Here is a 21,071-nt window from a genome sequence, read left to right on the forward strand (position 1 = left end):
ACTATGATGTCTTAAAAATGCTTTCTTCTCAAAAATAACCCATCAGATTTAGGCTCAATCATATCAATTTTGTTTGGTAGCTCAGTGTCATGTCTGAATTGATATATAGAGTGTTTACGCATAACAGTATAAATAAACAAAAAATAATAAGTCTTTAGAGTTACTAATAATTCCTGCTACATATCTCATTAACCATCTACTGTACACTATCTTATTGTTATTATTGTAATGAATACCTTAATGATTGTATATTTTAATCATTTTTATCTTAATATATGGTGTGGACATCTTAATCATGTTTATCTTAATATATGGCTTCTATATAGTACATAATACATTTCTTAAATTTTCTTTAAAAAGAAGCGATTCTTTTTTCTCGATTTCTTGAACCTACACATAATAATTTCAACTCACTCTCATAATTTTGTTTAACTTCATAAAATTACTTGGATGCTACATGCTTCATTTTGGGACTTTTTTCGTCAAACTCTAATAATGTTGTAAAATGTATTCAAGCAGGAATAATAGGACTTTATAAGACAAATGTTACTGTACACGAATATGGGAAAAGAGCATGTTTGTATTTTCCCGCCGATGATATTGGTAGGGGAAATATTTTACTTAAATAATGTTTTCTGTTACATTCAAAAAATAGGTATTTTCTTCATACCCTTAGGCAAGGACACTAACAACACCATTTAATAATTCAACAACTAACAGCGCACATATTCCCACTGGAAAAGCTGCGAAATTTGAACGCACTACGATGTTCGAATTCCACTTTAAACATTTACTCCACGTCTCATATAGCCTCGGTACCACAAAATCATTTCATAAGAACCTCATATTTAATTTCTCTCTGAATCCTAAACGAATAATAGATGTAATTTAAAGAAAATCTACCCCTAAGTTTGGAAATATGTGTTTGAAAATCCTGACACATTTGATCAGATTTCCGATCCATTGGCTAATTATCCCTATGGTCTATAGATGAAAAATACTGTTTATGTTGGATTACTGTTACTAAATTGTATTCCGCCAACATTACGTTAATGTGTTCTACGTACCAACAGCTGAAACAATCAATGTTTATTTATGTAAAGAAGAAACATAAAACATAATCATATAAACTTAAAGATTCAGTATTCCATGCAGAAATCTGAGTTGTATGAATGCTATTCACAATCAATTTTTTTTCTTCTCATGTATGCATTTCCATGGAAACTTAACTTCAGATGAATATATTATCATAAACCTCATATCGTTTCATAAAGTCCAGATATTTAAGGTACTTTTTGTCCTTTGTGTCCATTTTATAAATAAATCTGACTTGTCTAAATTTAACGCTTACTGTTATTTCGTAGGCTGAAAGATGTAGATCTTTATTACTCTTGAATAATGGTAGAACTCGCAATGAAACAATCCGATGATAAAATATATGCATATACCTTAAGTTATTTCTGATATTCACAAGGATATTATGTATATACATAACACTATTCATTTAGTGATTTTAAGACTGTTCTACTTGTTCATAACGTATCGGAAAAATAGTTTCTGCATGAAATGATCTTAAATGAAGAGAATATGAATTATGTATTTTCATAAAACAAGAAATCAAACAATAATTCTACAATTACATCATAATAAAACTGCAACAATAATATATTAAACAAGACTTTTTAAAACAATGAAATTAAAAGTACAAAGAAGCAAACCTTGACAACACAGATTGTAATTACCCTTAAGATATCGATTTTCAGTGGGTTAGTGAAAGGAAAACTGCCACATAATTTTGAATATGTTTGTACGACAATGAATACTAAGTAATGAGAATTGAACATAAACGTCATACACTTAAATTTTGAGACGGCAAACTACAATGAATTACAACTTGCAAGCCTTGCTTTTGTGACTTACAACTAACAAAGTAATTAAAAAAGTAGTATCGAGATATTGTATCTGTGGTACAAAATTCCATAAATCAGGTCGTTAACTTTTTATTAAATCTATTATTAATCTTGTTTCAGAACAGTAACTTATTACCAAAATCATAACCAATATCATCTTAATAACTTCTATTAGAACGTATTGTGTTATACTATGGTAATTATACAATAATACTGTAAACAAAAGAATGTTGTAAAAATATCCTGCATGGAGGTTATAGTGCTTTCTTTTGTAATCACCTAAAATGGATTATAAAACACAAAATTAGCAATATCCGTAACTCAAATCGTGTGTTGTACACAACGTTGAACGTCTACATACAAGAACAATATTAGTTATCAAAATGCTATAAACGGTATAATTATACACATACACATGCAAAAGAAATACTTTTGCAATGGGATTGAAATGTTACACTGATGTGTGTACTTTAAATGAATTAAAAAATGCTGTACCTAAGTAGTCTAAGTAGCATCTGGTGGCAGATAAACTTTTACCACCACTTTGTCAATAATTCAATACCATAGCGTAGTGGTTCTCAATTGGTAAAGCACGCGATTAGTACATGTACTTGAAATTTACAAGTGAATGTGACAACTAAGGTGAAGCATAAACAAAAATAAAATAGCTCAATATATTTTTCTTTTACAAAAAGCAACAAGAAAATATTAGAAAGACCCTTAAATATATTTTCCAGACTTACAAAATACTGACAGCTTCTACGTCTGTGTGCTGTGGGTACACTCAACACAGAAAACTGTTCCAGCACAAAGGGAAAGATGAGAAACACTGTCGTAATGAAATAAGTATTGGATGTGTGGTACGGAGTTGTCAAACGCACGTAACAGCGTCCGGTCATCAAGAAAACTGTTCCCTAGTAAGAAGTGGTCGAGACAGTGCAACACAGTGGGATGGAAGTAAGAAAAATATGAAGTAAGGAAAGATTTCATACTACAACGCATAGATAGTGATAACCGTGATTTGGCGACATTTAGGCGTGGAACGTGAGGATGAATTGTCTGTTGACCATTGTTAGATGGTTATAATGTAGTTGAAACTTGAAGGTGTATTTCATGCGTTCAGTACTGTAACTATCCGCAATAATGGTTTCACATACACGGAGAATAAATAAAAAGAATGCATCATACATCATTCACCGCCATATTAGCAACCTTATTACCTTCTACTGGTGAAGGGATGGTTTCAGAAAGCGTCCTGGATGTTGATCAAGATTCAAAATTGTCTTGACTTTAATATTTTTGTAACAGATCCATTCACCACACAGAGCATTAGAAGTGATAATCCGAGGTAGAAAATCTTTTCAGCTCCGTACAATCAAAAAAATGCACAACTTCTGGATGGTAATCTTGGTTGGCAAGTGCTAAGTCATTTTGAATTCATAAGTTTGACTTTTTCACCTTAACGATTGCGCGGAGTTGACAAATGACAGTGGTAGGGTTGTGGTATATGACTAAATCGCCTACTATTGTACGAACACTCTTTCGAGTGTTCTCTTCTACGTTGTTCCTGAGTACCGAATGATGTTGTTGGACGACTGTTGCAGCGTTCATGTTCTTACGTTTGAGCGATAATAGGAAAGAAGAAATTAAAATGATCGTGAAAAATATAAATTCAAGATTTCAACACATTTGCTTCTTTCCTGTCTCTTACATACAGAAAAATTAGTTTCTCTTTATTTGCTCAGTCTGCTTACCCGTTCTTTTGTCCCGATGTTAATGTGTTCACTCTCATGGAGAATGTGTTGTTCAACGCATAGCCACCAAATTTTAAACTTATAGTTTTTATAATTATTTCTAGGTGCTTTTTTTTAAATCTTCTTCCTACACTCAAAATTAAGAGTATTTTACTGAAGAGTGGAAATAAAAAATCCACTTTTCTCGAAAATTCTTCTGATGACCTTCTGCAAATTTCGTACAATATTTCATTAATAGCCCTATACTGTGGTATAAAAAATTGTCTGAGAAAAATCCAAAAGGGGTAGTTTGTTTTTAGGAGTGAGATCTTTCTGAACGAAGCAATTTTCTTCATATTTTCTTAGTAATCTGACAATATAGTATAACTCATTTTCCTCAAAATTTTCACAAGGGGTAGTTTGCTCTTGAAGTGAGTTCTATTCAGGCACTTTTTTCTAAAACGTTTCTAAAGTGATTTTTTTCTATTTTCATAAATAAATATTTCATTACTAACCCAACAGTAATGCATAAATCATTTATTTTTAAATAAATCACCGGGGGTAGTTTACTCTTAGGGGTGACTTTAGACGGTAGATTTTATCAAAAACAACGTAGACGACTTTGTTCATATTAAATAAACAAATATTTCGTTAATAACCTGATTATGTGATGTAACATAGTTTAGAGAAAATCGCCCGCAGAAGCTCTTTCTCATGACTTATCTACTCCTTGTGACTTTTTTCATAAGATCTGACTGAGGCGTTTTCGTTTACATTTCGTAAATAAATATTTCATTCAGATTTGGCAATATTGCATAGCCCGTTTGTTCTAGAGAAATCACAGGGAGTAGTTTACTCTTAGGGTGAATTTTTCGGACAATTTTATTAAACACAAATCGTGGATTTTAATACTTTATACATGTTTCCTCCATAATCCAACAAAATTGTATAGCTCACTTGTCATGAAAAATTCCACAAGTAGTAGTTGACTCTTCGGAATCTTTCTCTGGCAGTTCTCTTAAAACCATGACAGTCAACTTTGTTCACATTTAGTAAGTAAATGTTTCACTGAAATTTCAAAATAAACGATAAGTCATTTTTTACGAAACAATCAGCAAGAAAGAGTTTACTCTTTGGACGAATTCCTTTTCGGACGAGATTTCAAAAATGACAATTCTCCTTATATTTTATAAATAAATATTTCATTATTTACATATATGGTTGGGTAAATTATTTCTTTAAAAAATATCCACAAGGGGTATTTACTTTTCAAGGTGAGCTTTCTCCGGACAAAGTTCACCAAAAAAAATCTTATAAGTTTATTGGTATTTTACTAATAAACATTTCAGTTATAACTGCAGCATAAATTGAATTAATTTAAGAAATTAGAATGTTTAGTGCGGTGGCCCGTACTTTTATTTCTCAGTATTGTATCACAACAATGTTTCTGTTTCTCGTTGTTAGATGTGAAGAAGGTCCAAGTTTGACTTTATTAAAGAAAAGCTTTCACACTTGTGTGTCCTCCATGATACGTTTCAAATGACCTTGTTTCAACAACAGGATGTCTCGTGACTGACTGGGCACCTCAGCCGGCTTTCTAAACATGTATGGAGTTTATGAAGTGATACGTGTGACTTCGGTATATCCATTGATTGACTTACAAGGAAAATTTTACTATCACATATTTAAATCACATCAAATTTGTACGTATATTGTTATTTAGCTCCATCAACTTAGCAAGCACTACAACTTATGCACCACATGATTCGGCTCCGGGACAGAAGGCAATGTGAGCAGGCACTTGTGTTTCTTTGGTGTCTTGTCTGAAGAACGAGTCATTTCTGGACAGAGTGTTGACATGTAATGCGAAGTGGGTTCTATACAAAGCTCCACGGTGCCGTCATTATTAGTTAGTATCCCATGGACCGGTTCCAAAAAAATTAAACCAGCAGTGTACCAGAAGAAGGTCCTCCTGTGTGTTTGGTGGCTGCTCGCGGCATCGTGCATCGGGAACTGCTACCAGCTGGTCAGAACATCAACGTGACTGTGTACTGTTAGGAACTGAGCCGTGTTCAAGAAAAACTCAAAACTCTGGAGCCAGCACTTCTGAAACGCAAAGGGGTCCTCCTGTTACAGGACAAAGCAAGCCCCGTGTGGCTAGGAGGACCCGTGACACCATTCTGCACGTTGGATGGGAAACACTATTGCATCCGCCATACTTCCCGGACATTGTACCGTCCGATTATCACCTGTTCCATTGGTTGGTCAATCACCTTAAAGGACGCCAGTTGAAATCATTAGCAGAGGTGCAAAATGCACTTGGTACCTTGTTCGCTTCACTCCCCACGAAGTTCTACTGCGATGGAATCCATGGCCTTCCAGAACGGTTAGAGAATGTCATCGATGCTGATGGGGACCATTTTTGATCTTTCACATGTATCATAGGTGACACATCAATGTTCGAAGGTGGTTGGTGAAAAAGCAACAGAACATTCTTGGTTACCTTTATATTTGTAGGCATAAACTTCGACACATGGAACTTCTTATAGATTTGGGTTCTACAAAATAAATTTACCATAGTGGAAAATAGGAAATGCTTATAAGATATCTAATGCAGTATCGAAAGTTCATTAAAAATGGTATAGTTGTTGTAACTCCCGAAAGCCAACACATATGCCAAGAAGAAACTCCTGACCTCTAGCGGAAACATAACATAACTCTATATAAAACCGACGTCCATTATTAAGCGCTATATGCTGAAAGATTCAGAATTCATCTTGATACTCGTTTGTGTCTCTAAAGGATTTCAATCATTGAAAGCCTAATGTGATTAACTTTGTTGTTCAAATGTAGCTCTTGACATGCTTTCAGTGTAATTCTACATGACAAAATAGCAAGTCTTCAGAACAGTCTTAATTCTCATGTATTCACTATAATCATCAAGAAAATAGAAGGCCTTAATCTGCACTCCTTTTGCTGGTGAGTTTCGTTGCTTCACAAAGCGCCTGATCAAAGCTAGGATACTTAAAGAAGTGAACCGTAAATTTTAGTAATGTGCGCATAATACAGAGAAACCGTACATATCTCAAGTGTACCATGGCTCGTAAGTCAGATTGAAGTAAGTAGGATTTTCTATGCTTCCTTCACTAATACAAAGAAAGTTTAGATCAAAGTACGTTTCTGAAAGGTTAAATCCTAAGAGATTAGCTAAGGTCAACTACGGTATTTAGATAGTTCAAAATTGCCGAAATTAACACCGTCGATACTAATAAATGAAATTATTTTTGTGTTTGTTGTCAGCTTTTTGCAGTGAAAGAAATTACTTAGATCCACGAAATATTGTACCATGATATATCTTCACTGGGTCTAATCACATAAGCCCCCTTTGATTTTACGGTTGGTTCCAGGAGGCACGATCAGGCGAGTACGGGCGCAGGGTAACACTTGGAAGCGAAGTTCATCCAGTTTCCGGCTTGTGACTAATACTGAATTTCCGGTGTGAGCTTAAGCGGCACTCATCATGTGGAAAACTTTCTTATTTTCAACTCTTGACTGAGAATGTGATGCACCCAGTCCCCTGTGATGCTCACTACATGAGCTATCACATACACTTTCAATTGTCAGCCAGCCAGCAACATACCATGGACTTTTCCGATTGTTTCTGGCATAATCGCAGTTCACGAACGTCCATTTCCGCCCCGTCCAAGATTGAACAGCATCGTGCCCTTGCTAACAGTAGCAAATAATGGTGCTGGGTTATGTAACACTATGTCCAATCCGGCTTTGATAACTTTTGCCTTTAGTCTCTTTTTCATTAGAAACGCGATGGCCACACGAATTCTATCTTCTTCCATATTGTCACGTCACTAGCATTTTTGCTCTTCTTGTTCTTCTTGAAGTCATTCCCGACTACTGGACAAGTTACGATGCAATTTACCCTGTACGTTTAGAGTATATGTCGCCATATAATGCTCATGCTTTTATTCCGATTGCAACAATCACTTTGAGCGATTCTTGGAATTTCCGTTGCAACCCACTTAGATTTTAGGGCAAATTTTTCGAAAACAATTTCTAACGATTTAATTGGTACAAACTATCCCTTCCAACCGAACTTGAAAGGCGTTTCACTGATGGAGTGAATTCCATTCAAATGTAGCTCTCATAAAAGTTAATTTTGTATATATTTCCTGAAATATTTTATAAGTACACTGAGAAAAGTCAGTTCTCCGCACAGTGGTATATTGTGCAAACATATGGAATCCTCTTGCTTACTACAGAAATTAGTACGGAACATACGTTATCCGTATGCTACATAGGTACTGTCCTTTGATGTTACATCATGCGGTTGCAGGATGTCATATATGTAACAGTCTTCCTTATATTACATACATATATATATGTTGTCTTCGTCAGCTATATGTTATATACATCCATTTGTATGTGAGATCCTGACCGCCTGTATTGTTTCATACGGAAAGTACGTACAGATGGAACACTTATACAGAAAGTATTATAAAACATACGTTTTCAGTTATACGTTTGCTGTACGTTAAGTCCAAAAACTACATGATTTACAAATGTAACATGATTTTACGTACGCCACATACACTTTTTTCTCAGTGTAGTTATACAAACGGTATGGCTTAATTCAAGACAAGTGGAAGGGAGGTTGAACTCTGCTTTTTATTGTTCTTAACTTATTGTTTTATTGAGGTTTACCTTAGTCTTTTGAAAGATATTTAAAACGAGAACGAAACATACTTATTACCTCTTTGTATACTTAAATTGCATCAAAGAAACTAATAACACAAAACTAAGTAAATGTTTGCTTATCACTGCCATAATTCTGAAAATAAAGTTCCTTTATTGATAGCTATTTCCCTTTACGAGATTGTACCAGATAAAGATATAGAAGAACAAAACGGTATTTTTAACGTGTAAAGTATAAAACATATAAATACGATTCCCCTTCCGGTCAGACCAATAGTGCTCATGGGTGATTTGAGAATAGTGTTACTTATTGTTTGGCGTGCGGGACCTGGCTTCGATTATCGACGGGAGCTCGTATGGTTTGGATCCCACGTTAAGCTTTAGATATACGTCTCATATAGCTTCGCTGCTGAACGGAACGATAAACTCAAATCCAATTCCAAATTTCTTATTGCTCAACTTGAACAGGATATAGCTACTCAGCACCAGCTTCGGATGAATTTATTTCTCAGATACCCATCTTACAGACTTTCCATACGAACGAAAAAACTGTATATAGGTGGTCAGGATGTTATATACAGATAGACGTATGTAACATTTAGCTGACGTATGTAACATATGTATGTATGTAATATAGGGAATACTGTTAAACGCCAGACATCCTGCAACGGCATGATGTAACATTTAAGGGCAGTATGTATGTAGCTTATGATAACGTATGTTCCGTACTGATTTCTGTAGGAAACAAGGATTCCATAATTTGTACAATATACCGCTGTCCAGATAACGAATTTGTCTCAGTGCATCATTATTCACCATCACTTTCAATCATTCCAACATTAGGCTGAGACCGTTAATTTTTATTCGATATTCTAAAACACGAGCCCACTAATGTATTATAATCTAGCAAAATTATATCAAAAAGAAATGAATAAAGATGAAGGTAATTTTCATCTACTCTACTGCATAAGCTTAATTTAGGTTAAAGATCTAGGATTAAAATGCGAATGTAATATGAGGTTTCAAATAAAGCAAACGACACTTTCAGAGTAAAATTCTTCTCTGTGTTCGTATTTATTATGGCGTCAGTTGGGCAATCAATCGCAAAGAATCTTTGATATTTAACAAAGATGGCCTAGCGTAGCATAGTTGTTAATGCTCTCGCCTTTGGTGAACGTTGTCCCGGGTTTGATTCCCGCTGACGACACTCGGTTCAAAATGTGTGAAAATCTTTTAGGCCAGCAATCTTAAGTGAGGCTTTCCTGAGTTTTCCTCATTAACACCAGGCAATTGTCGCGATTGCTCCTGATATGTCCTAGTCCGCTTCTTTCCTTCCCCTACAATTACCAGGGAAGAGTGATCACCGAGGGACATCATTCTTCATACATGACAGGTTAACATGATCACAGATACCGAAAGCTAAAAAATCAAGTTTCAAATCCTAATCCTAATTTAACAAACAAAAGAGACGAAATAGATACAGAACTAAAAGGATAACATTATATAAGTTTAGCGTCATGTAACAGAAAACGAAAGGAAATATTTCAGTCTAACGTCCCACGATTATATCCATTAAGCTAAGGGAGACAAAACGTCATGTAACAGGGTAAGGCTTTGCTTCAGCTTTCTTTAATTCGGGGAAATAATTTTCTACAAAAGGTAGCCACATTAATATAATAATTAATTTGACGCGTAACATACTAGATTATACTTGACTGAATACACAAGGATAAATAAAAGAAAAAGCATAATAATAATGAAATTACAAAGAGTACAAACTTGCAAGTTTAATCTCCCTTAATTCACTCAATTATCCCTTGAATTACCTTGTTCTAACGTGAATTAAATGGGTTGTTTCGAATCCTTATTTTGTAAACAGATTGACATATTTTATCTTGTTAACATACTAATAAATTCGAGTATAATGTGTTGCTATATATACGGTATAATGATTCTACTATTCTTATTAAAAATAAATATCTAAAATTTAAAAAGAAAACTTCTGATTTTGAAAATTTGAAGCTGGAGAAGTTAACAGTATTGGAAAATACTCACCAGCAAATAAAATGAAATTAGTATTTATAAGATCTCTGTAATGTTTTCATTTATGTGTACACTATTACCTATTTTGGTATTTTAGACCATACTTAACTTTGCTTTCCAGATACAGTATGGATTTTTGTTTATTTACCTATTGTACCTTTGGGACATATTAATACAATTTGAAATAAGCATAAAACCTTTCATACAAATCATGATTAGTTATAAATCATTTTGATATTTGCATAAAGAAGAAATTAATTAACTTGATGCATTAATATTTCAGTTATATTACGATGTTGCAAACGTGGTAAAATAAGAAAGTATTTGATGCAAAATGTAACATAGTATCTTATAAAAGAAGAAATTATGGTTACTTATAAACAAATATTCACATTAAATAAAGCAATAAAATGATTAATTTACTAATGTTTTTTTAAGATTTAGTGACATTATAAAATCAGAATGACTGTGGCTTTTAATATATATTCAATATAGATTATGTTTGTTACATGCTAATGAAATGCGGTGTGACTATGGTTAATATTTTGTATGTTTTTTGTTTATCGTTACAGGCAATTCGAGATAAGTTTCGATATACAAAGACCTGCTGTAAGATTTTTTCCTCCTTTTTTTCTATTTGAAGGTGACTAAAGGGTTGCGACTGTGAAGGGATCAAGCCAGTGTCCAGAAATAAAAAAAAATACTTTAGTTATAATGAAGGGAATGATGACATAAGAAAATAATTGTCCCATTACTGAATCCCAATCCAATTTAATAGTACATCTGAAAAAGCAAGGAGAAGTTGGGGAAATGAAGTACAGCACATATTGTTCCGTACATCTGTTCATGGCTTGGTCCCTTCTTTTCGAAGGAAGTCTCTATTCTTAAATTATAGTAATTTTAAAGTACACTACAGCCGATCAGTTTAATTTTAGTGTTGCAAAATATAGCGCTATAGTAGCATTTACACAATAAAACAATGAATTAATATTATAGTTGTTGATCTATTTGTACAGTAAAAAATCAGACTGCGTAAGTAACACGCACAGTTAAATGCAGTTAAACAAGAGTCTCTTTTAAAGTAATATGTATTACTTTCTTTACTCTAAGATGAAATATACTGCATTATAAAACTGCAACTTTTGATGAAAATATTTATGTGAAACAATATTATATAGTATGTTATTATTTCCTAGGTTGCCGTTAGCGTAAATTTGTTGTAAAGTGAAAGACAGCAGAAAATAGAACTAAATAAACAAAAATATTTCTTTAAAAGTATCAAAACAATTGTCAGGAAGTTACTTTTATTCATATTCCAAAAATATACATCCAAAAACTTGTGAGTTTAATTTGTTAAGTGGTATAGATTTATATATGTACATCATCATAGTTTTAATCGTTATGTTTAATAGTTATGTTTAACCTAAAAAACACGATTATATGTTGAAAATATAACCTTCGATGAATGATTACTCACAAAACATAGTGGGCCTTATACAGAGTCGTTTGGACGTCTGATTAACACCTTACTACGGAGTTGACTAAAGGATGGTTATCAAAATTGTATTCAGAGTCTCGGATTAGGACGTAGTATTTGACGAAGTTAAACACATGTTACTAATTAATCTAGAGCAGAGACTAATCTTTTACCCACGGTTTAGCGTGCGACACAATATTTCGTATTTTGTAATTCATGTATTTTCATTTTTACAGACTACGCATGCGCTAATCTACTTTTCCGTAGTTGCTATATTTATCATACTCACCGATGCATTGGGGTTCTATAAGTTAATCATACCCAAATCATCATTATTTGTACTCAAAGTAAACTATGAATACCAAAAAGTGCATCTTCCTTAGTAAAGAGTTAGTATGACAACTAACTAGTCTGTGACTAACCTTCGATTAACGAATTCTCTCTGAATACCGCACAGTAAGTTTGCTTCTTATTGTTGTGCATGTGTAAAAGGAGTACAAACTGAATACAGGAAAATGCACTAAAATTTCCGTACAACAATAACAAGCAAACTTACTATGTTAACAATATTAGGAATATGTTCATTAATTAAAAATATTATACACAATTTTTCGAACATATTATTATTATAGCTAAATCATATCAAGAGGAATCAATTCAACATTCAGGGCAAGTGACACATTTTCTTTCAGATAAGTTATAATATCGAAAGCTACATTCACCCCGCAGATAATCAATATCAGCAATAACGTAAGAGTATCAAATTTAAAGCCAAGATTGTAAAGAGAATAACATACACAGTGAGATATTATAGCAATTATACTGAAAACGTGTGTGAATTAGATGAAAGCAATACAGATGCCGATAAAATATGATGAAAATGTAACGAAACGATATTATGGTCACAACCAAACGCCTGTATAAAACAAGCTCTTCTTGTATATATAAATCTACAAGTGCCATGAGTCCTGATTGCAGTTACTCCAAAAATTATCAAGAGCAAAGTTTTGCAAGTATTTGGAATTGATACGGTTATTTTTGAATGTTGCCTGTTATACAATAAGTATTTTATAATATTTTTAAATATTACGTAAGAATTAAAAATTTACAATGATTGAAGGTAGATAAAATTATTATGTATTCTTAAGATTCTACACTGTGTAGTAAGGTTTAATACTATAAATATCTTCACGACATTCCTATATATATATATATATATATATATATATATATATATATATATATATATATATATATATATATATATATATATATATATATATATATAGTAGAAAATGCATACCTATCATTATGTCAATGTACTTTGCAGTAATGTATTCCCCATTATAAATATGCATCTTTCCTTAAATAGAAGCAGCTGTTAATATAATATCATAACAAACGCAAGCACATTAAAATTATTTTACACATTAAAAGAATCAACACTTTTTAAAATTCTGCTATTATAAAAAATTATCTTCTTTCTACTTTCCATGCATGAACTAGATTTCTCTTTGTTCCTGGTGCTTTTTGGTTAAGGATACATATAAATTTCATCAGAACATAGTAAGAATCTTCAGAACTAGATCATGAAATACCTTAACGAGTGCAGAGTGAAAATCCTAATTCAATTACTTCAGTACCTTTATGCGTACATCGATTCTGATTATTTTTTCTGGTGGAAAGAGAATAAAAGAAAAAATAACAGACTTCTAAACCAAAGCATCGTGTAAGTGGGTTTTCTCTGAGCATTGTTGTTTCCTCCCACAACCTCATTCCACCAATTCTCCCATCATCATTCACTTCCTTTAATCATCTGTCTACCTTATCATTAAGCGTATAATCGTGGAATGTTAAACTGAAACATACACTTCATTTCAAAACCAAACCACAAAGAGAAAATAAAAACTTTAAAAAAACGTATATACTGACTGCCAAAAATATATAACAAAGAAAATAAGAATAACAATAATAAAGCTATTGAAGGTAGGAAATAACGCACTACTATTATCTCTAGAAAATTTAAATCTCAGCCAAAACAAACAAATTAACGTTTGATGAAATTACTATCGGAATTAATATTACATAAAGTGTTTATTTGCTCGGGTTGGCGCAAATATCAACTTTTTTTTATATATAAATGAGACTAATGTATATTATTTTCTGCTCTTAACCGCATAATTATTATTTTCTCCTATGAAGAACAATATTATTATTTACTGATCTTAAGTGCATTATTATTATTATTTTCTTCCTTTCTTACTGCTTTTAATGACGGTTCTTTTTAAAAGTTTTTGTTACGAAAGTCATCTTAAATGTTTGTAGAGAAAAAACTCGACTGGGAGATGGAGGAGTAATTTATCTCTTTATTTTTCACTGCTTTTTGTACAATTCAAAGGGAGTGATTCAGAAGCATCAGGGAAAATATACTCCATATTGGATCAAAATTAACAATATTATTATTTTAGGAAAAGTATCGTCAAACATTAAGAGTGCTCCGTTACAATTTTCCTAATTTCAATTAATCATAGAAAGAAGTGTTAACGATAGAGCAATGAAATTTCGGAGGATTCGTGGAAAAGATACATTTTCCACATACTGCTATCCACTAATACATCTCCCCATTGGTAGCGCGAACAATATCCAGTCTGTATTGTGCATTCTTCCATCTTTCCATCTGACATACGAGATTTACTACATTGGTTTAGGATACTGCCGGTTGTTAGAAACTTAGATAAACATAACTTACCTCATTTAGCATCAGGAGCACTCGTCTAAATATTTTAGCTTTGAAACTACAGATTTACATACTAAATTCACCCTTTCATTTATGATAGATTTTAATGTTAAACATGTGGGATTACTAGAAATTCCATAAAGAAATTATAGGACTACCGAATTTTCAAACTCAAATAAATTTTTTGTACTTCATCGTGAAAAATTATTTTGTATGTATGTAAATTTTTAAATATTCAACATGGAGTAGCTATGATCCCCTTTCTCTCCTTATTCTTCTTATGCTTCAATCCTAGACGAAGACCTTATTTTAAAAAGTTGGTGATATATACAAAGCTTCATTAAATTCGAATAAGTTTTGCGGATATTACCGTAGAACAGACAGATGGAGACAAATGGACAGATGGGTACACAAATGCTTATCGAGTTCGATGGTAGCTGCTCACTAAGCACATAAGCTTAGCTATTTTACATGGCAAATTCAAAACATATTGTTACCAGACATTGAGTTAAAACTAATATCTTCCTTTCTCTATTGTAGTAGCTTTGTCCTGATGATTTGATAGTTTGTCATACTTGTGTATATACCAATGATTCACTCGCAGTCTCAGAAACTTCTGATTTGTTACACAATATGAATAATCTAGAAAAAGAAATCACCTTTACGTGGTTCATTATGTCTTTTGAAGTTCTTTTTTTTTACAATACAATATTGTGCTTATATGCATTTTAATTCTACTACCTTCAAATAATATTGATTTATTATTATTATTAATTATTATTATTATTATCGAAAGATATGTAGTAAATACAAGTAGAATTAAACTTCAAATATTATCATCTATTTGTGATGAGTCTGCTATATTATACAATGATTACTTTATTTTACTCAAAGTTACTTTTGGTCTTTGATGACTCTTACTAATTTATCTTGTTTTAAAAAGGACAAAAATTGTTATTTTAATGTAAGTAATAAAGTATTAATTTTATGAGAAACTAGTCAGGAAATAATACATATGTATTACATTAAATCAGTAATAACGTATGTGTGCTTAATTCTCCTATAGTTTAATATTTACATATAATTATTGCCTTAAACATTTTAGCCTGCGGAGTGGCAACGAAAGCTCCCGGAATGGTTGGAGGAGCGGAAACAATTCCCCATAAGTTTCCATGGATGGCAGCCATTAGATCAAACAAAGAATATGATTGTGGTGGAACTCTTATCAATGACAGATACATACTAACAGCAGGACATTGTGTATTCGAGTAAGATTATCACATTTCATATTTTTGTCAAGAGTTTTCTGTGGAATTATTTTAGGTTAGCTACGACGTAATATGACACAATAATTTATGTTAATATAAATTCTACAGTCTGTGATAATATCGTTCTATTCCTAAGGGGTGCTGTCATAATGCTAAAATATTCAGTTCTGATTTCTTGCTACTTCTTTCATAGTTTCATACCCGACAAAGAAACATAGAAAAATGACACGAACACAACGTTAATAACTTCAAAATATGGATTTTTAGAACAGTATCAAAGCTAAAAATAACGCGTTAACGGCTTTGAGTGAAGTTGTAGACAAAATAATATTCATGTATTGACCAGCGTAAATATTTATATTCAAAATATAGCAATTTTTGGTAAACACCATACTTCTTATGATTTAGACATTTTATTCAAATAATGCGTCTGTGACTTACGTCTTCTCTCGAAGTTGCTTTAACTTGATTCAATTTCCATGTCTCCCAGTAAAATGTCATGTTATTTTGAATTGAGACTATTACAGAGGCGTCATTAGCTATTAATAGAATACGACTTGTTAGTAAATGACTTGCATTGGCGAAAATATTGAATAAGTTTAAAATTCTGACCTAAGAAGCCCTCATCGATAGTTTTGGAAAAACTATACTAATCTGAAGTTGCCATAACGTATGTCTGCAACGAACATTGTAGGAGAATTTGAGCCTCCAGCCAACATAAACAATACCGATAACTTAAGAAGACGATATATTTGTAGTTGTTTCCTGACAATCAAAATATTATATCTTATATTAAGCCATTGTTTTGTGATAGACCATATTTTTGTTTCTGTATGGTGAAACAAATACTTGAAGTTGCTGTTACTAAACAGAAGAAACTCCATCTCAAGGTAAAAGTCATTATACAGTGCAAACATTGCTGGTTGGTGTTTGTGGTGAGCTGTTTTTTTTCACTCTAATGTGGATGAACAAATACTTTGACATTGAATTTAGATATTTGCATTAAAATGTGAACTGCGAAGACGTAAGAGAATTATTCATCGGGTTTTAAAGTGAAGTATGTCAAAAATTATTAATACATTTGTGTCAGTAATGAAACGAAAGAACACATTTAAACATTCAATTTATCACCTTGGTTCGTGACAGCAGGAGGCAGGGAAAACAGCATAGTTTCCAAAGTGGCGTCCAAGCAGCAGAAAGTATTCTTTGTTTTCAAATATGAAAAGTGTTTCTCCGTTGTTATCGTACAGCGTGATTTCGTAAGCAGTTTACTACTGTACTTCCAGCTAACCGACGCATTCTGAGATTGTATCGATAGTTTAGAACTGACAGTTTGTGTAAAGATTACAGTATAGGATGCCCAACTGCTTTCGATAGAACACTGAAGCTTGTGTGGGGTGAACTAGACTACGTCATAGATGTATGTTATGTGATAAAAGGAAGCCACATTTAGCATTTGTAACAGAGATTGTTTCAAATAATTTTATGTATGATTCTTCACTGTATATGTTACATTTTTTAAAATATAATCTTTTGATTAATCATTTATAATTACCCTGTAGTTTCTTAAAAAAAGGACGATTCTTTATTCATCTACACAGTCCATGAACATACGAGATACATTAGTTGATGTGCAGGATACATCGAATCGACCTCAAGATCCCACAATTTGGATACTTGAGATTTCTTTCTTTAAATCCTAAGGGAAAGTGAGAATTTCCATGATAATATAGAGAATATCGCCCATTTTAAAGAATGAAATATCTGGCCTCAAACCTGTGATTGTTGAAGGAAATTTAAGCCAAGCTATGCAAATTTTAGAGAACATTGATAAGATGTTTCCAACTAAAGTAGTATACATAAACGTACTATATATTTATTATACGAACGGTATATATAAAAGTTACTGTTTTCAAAAAATTCCTTCAATTTCTTGAAAAATGTTGACATTCAAGCTACAAGAAAAAGCTGTGCTTTTATTTATAATTATGAATCTTCTAGTTTCGTTATCAACAATGAACGATAACAAAAGACGTTCTGCAACAAATAACTACAACTGTTTCCATGAATATTAAAATTTCCATGGATTGAGTGGATTTATCGAATGAAAGTACTCTCACTTATTGTCAAAGTAAGTGGTTTGAAGATTTAAGATAGAATATAGTTATTGAAAATTACCTGAAGATTTTAACAATTACTTAAAATAATTATTTCTTCTTTTGAAAAGTGTAAGTAATATACGTAATTCATTTTTTTAAAATTTTGTCAACACTTAGTATTGAAATGTAACTCCATAAATTATTTTAAGATATCATGTAGAAACGTAAGTACAGTTTTGTGAATAAGATTATAGTTAGGCCAGAATTAAGAAGTATTACGCAATTTTATTTTGTAACTCAATAGTTGTACTTCATTCAGAAAATCAAGGACAGATCAAGGAAAACATTATTTAAGGTAGCTACTTGTAATTAAAAAAAATCTATCTCTAAATTGTTTTAAAAAATGCTTCCAGAAATTTTACTCACTGAATAACATATGCAAAGTAAGGTAGGTGGGATAAAATCGAATTTCGTTTGAGAAAGTTGGAGAAAAGTTGTTATTCAGTTAAGGTAGTTTGCGTGGAAAATTACAGATTTTATAAACAACTCCTTATACTGGCTCAAAAAGATTGATTTTATCTGCAGCCGAAGGTAAACAACGAACATGCCTCGGGTCGCATTTTTAAACCACATTTTTCGTATTATATGAATAACGAGGAAATTACTTTTAAAGCTAGAGCTCGTAAGTTTTTTTTTGTTTGTTTGTTTGTTTGTTTGTATTTTAATTCTAATGTTAAAATTGTACCCTTTTAAACACAATTTTACGCTGAGAAGCGAAAACGACTTTAAAATCATGTATAAGTACTGTGGTTTTGTGCAATTTTTTGTTGATTTATCCTACGTCGTTTAAAACGACCATTTTGTTTATTAATAGTACATCAGTTCCCAATATTTCTCCAAAAACCAAAGAAATGTTTATTGACTCGTATTCAAATTGTTCTTCCAGGTGTGCGCTAAATTTCTATTTACGTTGTATTATTTCGAAGTAAGAACTCGCCATAACGACTAAGGATGTGGCTAAAACTCGAGTTCCGCCCATCCATCCTAATTGCTTGTTATTCATTCTTGTGTTCAAGTTAGCTAGCTTGTTCGTCTTCACATTACATAGCCAGGCTTCATACCAAATAATGGTGACGAGAAACCCATTTTGCCCTTATATGACCGCCTCTTCTTACGGATCCAAATAGTGACTTCTAAAGCTCTATTATTACACATACGATTGTCTCAGCGGCTTATATGTAGATCGTAAATGACGTATGTTATAATCGGCCTTGACATTTTCCTCAAGATGGTCTGTCGTTATCGACAAAGCAGCATGTCTGCTATCTGAGTAGAAAACCAATCGATCATGACGTAGTAATCAACTGATGTAAAGTTGATTTCGGATACACGTAACACTCATAACATTCTTTTTCTGTTATCGCCATTCCATGATCCTTATGTCCTAACATTACTGCTTTTGTTCGTTATCATGGTTACAAGGTTTTCAGGGTGAGTGAAATATCCAGTATGCACGGATGAATGGACAACTTATTCCATGTCTTCTGGAACAAACAGAAAATCGAACGATTTTCCTAAAGTATTGGGATCCGTCATAGCATGATGGCTGTAACTTAATGTTGAACCACACAAGGGTTCGAAAAATGTACTGAACGAGCCAACATATCGCTTTTTAAGATATAAGAGTACTTACTTAAAGACGCAGTACTATTGATGCAGTTGTTTATCAACTAAGTTGTATGATTGGTTGAGTGATAGAACCAGTGAATATGTGCCACTAGAGGCAATTCGACACATATTTTAGTAGATATTGTTGGTTGATAATCAAATCATTGAAACCAGTCATTGTTTCACTCTTTGGAATTTCAATCGATTGAGAAAGTACTATTAGGTAATCACAGGCAGTCATTTTTCCTTCTATTGGACCAGATAGTGTCTTCGGCTGTCAGAAGTTTCAACGATGGGCAAAGGACGTTTTTTTTTTCATATAAGTAAACACATTATCTTATGTAACTCAATTCCTTATCTTTCTCCTCATATGTAATTACTCTACTAAATTTACCAGTATTTACGTTACTTCCATCGCATCCAAATGCATATCTATGAAATATGTGTTTCATGTTGTTTAAGACACTAAAGAATCGCTCCTGCTGTTTTGTCTGTGCGCTGAAAGTGGAATAACAATTCAAGGTATTTTGATTATTTTTCTTCCACTACCGTATAGCGCTCTTCTTGTCTCTCTCTTCTGTAGAATTTGTTTCTAACTTCCTCTTTTATTAGAATGTCATTTCTCCGTCCATCGAAATAAAGGCTATGATATCCATATTTATATTAAATATTCATATTTAATAACATAGTGTAAAAAATACCACATTGTTTGCTGATATTCCTCCAGCTGCTTTAATGGTATGCATTCCTCTATCTTCTTCGATTGTCAAATCGCTTGCTAACCCACTGACAGTTATGTAGCCGGTTTCCCCTCTCTTCTAACCCCATCACTCGCGTGGTTACTAATGTCGGATATATCAGGTATTGCGATTCATTTACCGTTTACTTTGCATTCTTGGAAATTCTTGAACAAAGTGAAAATCGACAAAGGAATGGGCAATACGTGGGTTTCAGAAACTTTGATGAATTTGTGCTCGCATTTATAACTTTTTGTTAGAACATTAACTAGCTAATAACAATAATATTTTTAAAAGACACAATGTTAATAAATATTAAACAAGAGACATAGATTCAATACATAGTAGTACTACCTAAAAACGAATTTGTTTGGTTCTCAACTGCAGGAAAAAAATACAAGTGCGGTCTGTAACTTACGTGTTGGCTACGTTCGGCCGATAAAAACTTTGACTTTTATGAAGCACAGTAGAAAATGATCAAAAATCTGTTATCTTGAATGCAAAATACTCTAACATGATGACAAATTTTCTCAACTTGCTCAAGCGAATTCGATTTGTTTTCCATTCATCCTAATGCAAAGTGGTCAATCAAAGAAGAACAGAAAGATGATTATGTATGTTGAAAAATTTGTATTTTTTTAAAAAAAAAATTTGGAACCTATGGAAGTGTATGTTAAGTGTTATTATGT

At 32.5% G+C, this 21,071-nt stretch overlaps 1 protein-coding gene across 1 annotated transcript in view; it reads left to right on the forward strand.

Annotated features, from left to right (window-relative positions):
- LOC145685428 (trypsin-1-like) overlaps window positions 1-21,071 on the forward strand; it is a 51,863-nt gene that overhangs the window by 5,586 nt on the left and 25,206 nt on the right. The window contains exons 2-3 of the mRNA XM_081757822.1: window positions 10,969-11,005; window positions 15,716-15,878. Of these exons, the coding sequence (XP_081613948.1) occupies window positions 10,969-11,005; window positions 15,716-15,878 (200 nt within the window). The remainder of the gene's footprint in view (window positions 1-10,968; window positions 11,006-15,715; window positions 15,879-21,071) is intronic.

This window comes from Thermobia domestica, chromosome 5 (genome assembly GCF_964235325.1).
Source record: "Thermobia domestica chromosome 5, izTheDome1.hap1.1, whole genome shotgun sequence".
NCBI lineage: Eukaryota > Metazoa > Arthropoda > Insecta > Zygentoma > Lepismatidae > Thermobia > Thermobia domestica.